At 31.7% G+C, this 5,988-nt stretch overlaps 1 protein-coding gene across 1 annotated transcript; it reads left to right on the top strand.

Annotated features, from left to right (window-relative positions):
• The first annotated feature begins 1,265 nt into the window (after positions 1 to 1,265).
• LOC142164118 (uncharacterized) lies at positions 1,266 to 1,886 on the top strand. The gene has a single exon (XM_075221300.1). The coding sequence runs from the start codon at positions 1,266 to 1,268 to the stop codon at positions 1,884 to 1,886; it is 621 nt and encodes a 206-aa protein (XP_075077401.1).
• The last annotated feature ends 4,102 nt before the right edge of the window (positions 1,887 to 5,988 follow it).

Genomic DNA, 5,988 nt, shown 5'->3' with positions numbered 1-5,988 from the left:
ATTTAGGACTTCAGTATCCTTTATTGTTTCTATTTGGTGAAGATGGTTATCGGGAAGACATTCCTTTAAATGGAAATGATGAATCAAGTGGAGCAAGGAATTTTGTTAGCATCCGTGAATATTTCGCATACAAAATTCAAGAAAGGAATGGTGAAGTACCAACAATTGTGAACTCAAGAAGATTATTTCAACAATTCTTGGTCGATGGATTTACAATGGTTGAATCGTCTAGGTTGAAGTATATCAGAACTCATCAAAGACAATTGCGAGCACATATGTATAAAGGATTAGAAGATGCAGTTTTACATGGAGAGATAAATCCTTCTTCTCAAGGTAAAAGGGTAATTCTTTCATCCAGCTTCACAGGGAGTGCAAGATATGTGATTCAAAATTATCAAGATGCTATGACAATCCTCAAGTGGGTTGGATATCCAAATCTCTTCATTACATTTACTTGCAACCCAAGTGGCCTGAGATTAGTAGATTTGTAAAGAATAGGGGCTTGCAACCAGAAGATCGCCCAAACATTTTATTTAGGGTGATCAAAATCAAATTGGATCGTTTAATAAAGGATTTGAAAGAGAAACAATTTTTTGGAGCAGTTAAATCAAGTATATAATTAATCTTTTATAATAAATTATTATCAGTTTATAATCTAATTTAATAAAGCATTTTTTTACATATGAATTTCTACTATTTACCCTAATTGTAAATTATTACTTTTTTGCAGTGATATATACTATAGAATTCCAAAAGCGAGGGTTGCCTCATGCACACATATTGCTCTTTCTTCATAATAAATATCCAAATGTTGGAGACATAGATCAAATAATTTCACAGAAATACCAGATGAATTGGTCGATCCGTATTATTATAAGGCCGTGAATAATTTTATGATGCATGGCCCGTGTGATTCTACTAGAAAATCATCTCCTTGCATGCGTAATGGTAGATGTACAAAATACTTTCTAAACAAGTTCGTAGAAAATACCACAATCGTTGAAGATGGATATCCTGTTTATAAAAGAAGGAACAATGGTAGAACTATCCAGAAAGAAGGTATTGAAGTGGATAATAGGTATGTGGTGCCACACAATAGATTTTTATTGTTGAAGTATGGTGCACATATAAATGTTGAATGGTGCAATCAATCTCGATCAATCAAGTACTTATTCAAGTACATTAATAAGGGTTATGATCATGTGGCAGCAGTTTTTTCTTAAAGTGTGCATGGGGAAGACTCATCCGTTGTTGATGAAATAAAAATGTATTATGATTGTCGATACATATTACCGTGTGAAGCTGCTTGGAGAATTTTTAAATTTCCAATTCACCATAGAGAACCTTCGGTAGAAAGACTTTCCTTTCATCTACCAAATGAACAAACAATTATTTTCTCTGATGATGATCCAATTGATGATGTTGCCAATAGACTAAGTGTAAAGGAATCACAATTTTTAAGCTGGTTTGAAGAAAATAAAATATATGAAGAAGCAAGAGAATTAACTTATGCAGAATTTCCTCTTAAGTTTGTGTGGAATAAAAAAGTAAAAAAGTGGGGAAAAAGAAGAAATTCTGCATTTTCAAAAGGGAGAATATTCTTTGTACTGCATGGAAGTGAAGAGCAATATTACCTTCTAATGTTGTTGAATGTCATTAAAGGACCTAAGTGCTATGAGGATTTACACAAAATCAACAATCATGAACATCTAACTTTTAGAGATGCATGTTATGCACTGGGTTTATTAGATGATGATAAAGAATATGTGGATGTCATAAAGGAGGCAAGTAACTGGGGAATGCCATCATATCTTAGGCAGTTATTTGCTATGTTACTATTATCAAATTCAATGTCAAGACCAGAATGTGTTTGGGAGGCAACATGAATTTTATTATCTAATGATATCCTACACGAAGAAAGAAGAATATTAGATAATCCAGGTATACAATTCCACCTTCTATTTCAGATTTTAATATTATATATTTGTTAAAAAAAAATTACATTATTGTTGTATACAAATTAAATCTTAGTCTAATATACTATGCTAGATTTAGGTTTGCAAAGTATGAGTATTTAATTATTAATATATTTTGTTGGCTACATACTCGATGTAGCCTTCCAATCAAGTAAAGTAACATTAATTTGCATTTACAATTTCTGATCAATTAATTAATTAATTATATATTTTTGTTATTTTAGAGGCTGAGCTAACAAACGATGAACTAAAGAATCATTGTCTACAAAAGTTAGAAAATTTGTTGAAAGGTTGCGGAAGAACATTACATGATTTTCTAACAATGCCAAGACCGGTTTTCAATGAAGAGGAAGTTGACAATACTAATAGACTCATTTGTGATAAATTGCGTTATAATAGGCGCTCTTTGTCTAAGGAACATGAAGAATTATTGGTTAAATTGACAGTGCAACAAAGGTTAGTTTATGACAGAATTATCACATCAGTGAATGAGGACAAAGGTAAATTCTTCTTCTTATATGGTCATGGAGGAACAGGAAAGACATTTATGTGGAGGACTTTGTCTTCAGCCATAAGATCTAAAGGAGACATTGTTTTAACAATTGCGTCCAGCGGAATTGCATCTCTTTTGTTACCAAGAGGTCGAACAACTCATTTGAGATTTGCAATCCCACTCAATGCAACTGAAGATTCAACATGTAATATAAAACAAGGTACTCCTTTATCAAAATTGATTGTCAAGACAAAGTTAATTATTTGGGATGAAGCACCAATGATGCATAAATATTGTTTTGAAGCTTTAGACAGAACTCTAAGAGATATTCTTAGATTTAAAGATGCATCCAATTTAGATCGACCATTTGAAGGAAAAACGGTTGTTCTTGGAGGTGACTTCAGACAAATCTTCCAGTCATTCCAAAAGGTACTAGACAAGATATTGTTAATGCTGCCCTTAATTCTTCATATTTGTGGAATCAATGTCATGTCTTAAAGCTAACAAAAAATATGAGGTTGGATGGAAATCAGGTGGATTCACATTTGAATGATCTAAGACAATTTTCTGATTGAATTTTAGCAATTGGTGACGGTATGATTGGAAATTCTGTTGAAGGTACAGAAAAAGTTCATATACCTGATGATCTTATCATAAATAATTGTGGAGATCCATTTTATGCGATTGTGGAAAGTACATATCCAGATTTTTTAAGTCATTGCAGTGATATAACATACCTACAACAAGAGGAATTCTTGCTCCCACTCTTGACATGGTTGAATCAATCAGCGAATACATGGTTTCACTAAACCAAAGTCAACCAAAAATATTTTTAAGTTCCGATACAATTTGCATGTTAGACAATGCTTTTACAGGTTTGGAACATGTACATACACCCGCATTCCTAAACACTATTAAGTGTTCTGAAATTCCAACTCATGTTATCACTTTGAAAGTGGGTGTCCCAGTGATGTTATTGAGAAATATAGACCAATCTTCAGGTCTGGACAAAAGGTGTTCATTTCGAGAATGTTGCTGACTCCATCTGATGCAAGAATACCTTTTAAGTTCCAGCGAAGGCAATTTCCAATAGTTGTATCTTTTGCAATGACTATTAACAAAAGTCAAGGACAATCTTTAACTCATGTTGGGTTATATTTGAAGAAACCAGTCTTCACACATGGACAACTTTATGTTGCTCTATCACGGGTTACAAAAAGAAAGGGATTAAAGATTTTGGTTTATGACGATGATGGAGAAATTTCAAATGAAGCAACAAATATAATTTACAAAGAAGTTTTCCGTAATTTACTTGGAGAATGAAAGCAAATATGATCTGAAAGTTCATAACTTATTTTCTTCTCATGCTACTGTCTTTGCTAAACCATATTGGAAATAAGCTTCAGAAGCAATAGTTGACAACTTCAATTGGTATGCTTATCTGTCATCTCATCAACATTAATTGTTACTATTTTGAGTTTCTCTGAGCTAATAAATTCTTATGCTTTAAATATACTAACAAACAACTTACAAACATCTCTGACATTTTACAATAGAGTTATCACAATGGATGTTGAGGTTTACAAAATAAAACTTGCTCCGCAACCGAAGGTGGAACAAAAGAAGACAAAGATTCTACTGGTAAAATTAATACTAAATAAACATCCGCTTGATTTTGGTTTAATCACACATTTGAATCTGATTAAAGATTTGTGAATTGATAGCTTATAGCTTTTACTTACTCATGCATTACAAATATGAATCATTTATTTCCTTTTTATTTATTTAAATGAAAGATCGTTCATTTCAACTAACACTATTCCTACCATATTTTCTGTTCTTCAAGCCTTTTATTTTAATTTTAGTCTCATTTCCTCTCTGTTATTTTTATTCCTACCATATTTTGTGAATCATTTATAATTTACGCCATTGTCTTGAAATTGTGATAGAAATAGTGGAGAAAACAAATTTTCTTTTGAACTGCTCATAAATTAAATTCGTCCAAATTATACTTGCATTAGAGTATTACTTGCTAAATGAAAATTTTAACTTCGTTCCTTTCGGTGAGTATTAAGTGTTGATTACTCTTTCTTTTATCAAGTTGTGTAAAGTCATAGTAATTCCTGTTCAGGGATGTCAAATATATGTTCATCTATGTTGTTTGGAGTTGCTTGCAGCACTTTCTTCCGATATTTCACTATATTTTCTATGGGAAAGGTTAGTACTTTCATATTTACTTGCTTACTCTTTCTTTCTTTCTTTCTTTTTCTAACTCCTTTTTGCATGTTTTTGTTTTGCATTTTGGTTTCTGCAATAAACCGTTGCAATAGGTAGTACTCGAGGATGACTATACTTTTACAACACCTTATTGCGGAAGTGATACTTTTGAAAGAAAAGTCGAGGTTACTACTTTTACCTTTACAATAACACCTCTATTATATTGAGTAGGCTTTATCTTTCAAAGTTCAGCTTTGTAGAATTTGTTAAGCCAATTGGTAATTATTTTTCATGTGCTTATTTTAGGAGGTTGTCTTATAAAACTTAGCTTTCTGTTAATTGTTCTCTTTACTGCATTGATAGCGGTTGTGTGCAAGTTGCCGATACACTACTGCTTTCTCGGGAGGTTCAAATACATTCTTCTTTACATGTATCTCAAATAAAAAAACTGTCATCTCTTGCCTTAATTGTTCATCTGCATATTTAAGATTCTTATGGTGAACTTTAGTCCTTGCCTCAACTGCGGATGCACCCTTACAGGATTTAGGTAATGAGTCTCAATCTCTATTTTTAAAGTATAATAGTTTTTCTTCAAAATATGTGTAGTTATAAAGTTTAAGTTCAGGTTCTGTCCCCGCTGTAGCCAATACGGTAAAAAGGGCAAAAATTATAGGCCACCCATTGAACAATAATATCTCTAAATATGTATTTATAAACAAATATTGGAATATCCTTTATTGAAAAGGTAATACATGTATCTTTATCTTTTGTATATGCATTTTGTAATTTTTAACTGTCCATACACTTACTGTTTTTTCTGTACCAGCATAACTTGATACATGCTACAATCAGAAATAATCAAGTAAATAGGTTCAAGAATTTGTTGAGTAAAGGTTCAACCTATGTTAATCAGAATTTCAAAGTTACTGAGACTTCTGGTGAATATAGAGCACTGATAAGTACTTTTAAAATTACTTTCTTACTCACAAATTTGCTCCAGAAACTATACGAAGAAATTGTTAATATTCCTATACAGACATGATTAGTTCACGGCTGAACAATAATACCATGTTATCAGTTTCTTATATTACTATCAATCTTTGCTTCTACATTTTGTTTATTTCCAATGTAATTATGAAATAACTCCTTTTTTCAGTTCATATTATAGATGTCGTTGGTTTTCTATGTGCCATTGGTGACATGGAGAGTTTTGGAAATAAGTGGAAAAATGGGACATCTACTTTTGTTTGTTATCTTTCTAAAAAAAGTTGATTAATTCCTACCTTAATTCTGTTTTCAAGT

Source organism: Nicotiana tabacum, chromosome 1 (assembly GCF_000715075.1).
Source record: "Nicotiana tabacum cultivar K326 chromosome 1, ASM71507v2, whole genome shotgun sequence".
In the NCBI taxonomy this organism is placed as follows: Eukaryota; Viridiplantae; Streptophyta; class Magnoliopsida; order Solanales; family Solanaceae; genus Nicotiana; species Nicotiana tabacum.
Note: the sequence above shows the minus strand (reverse complement) of the source record. Positions and strands in the feature narration are given on the sequence as shown.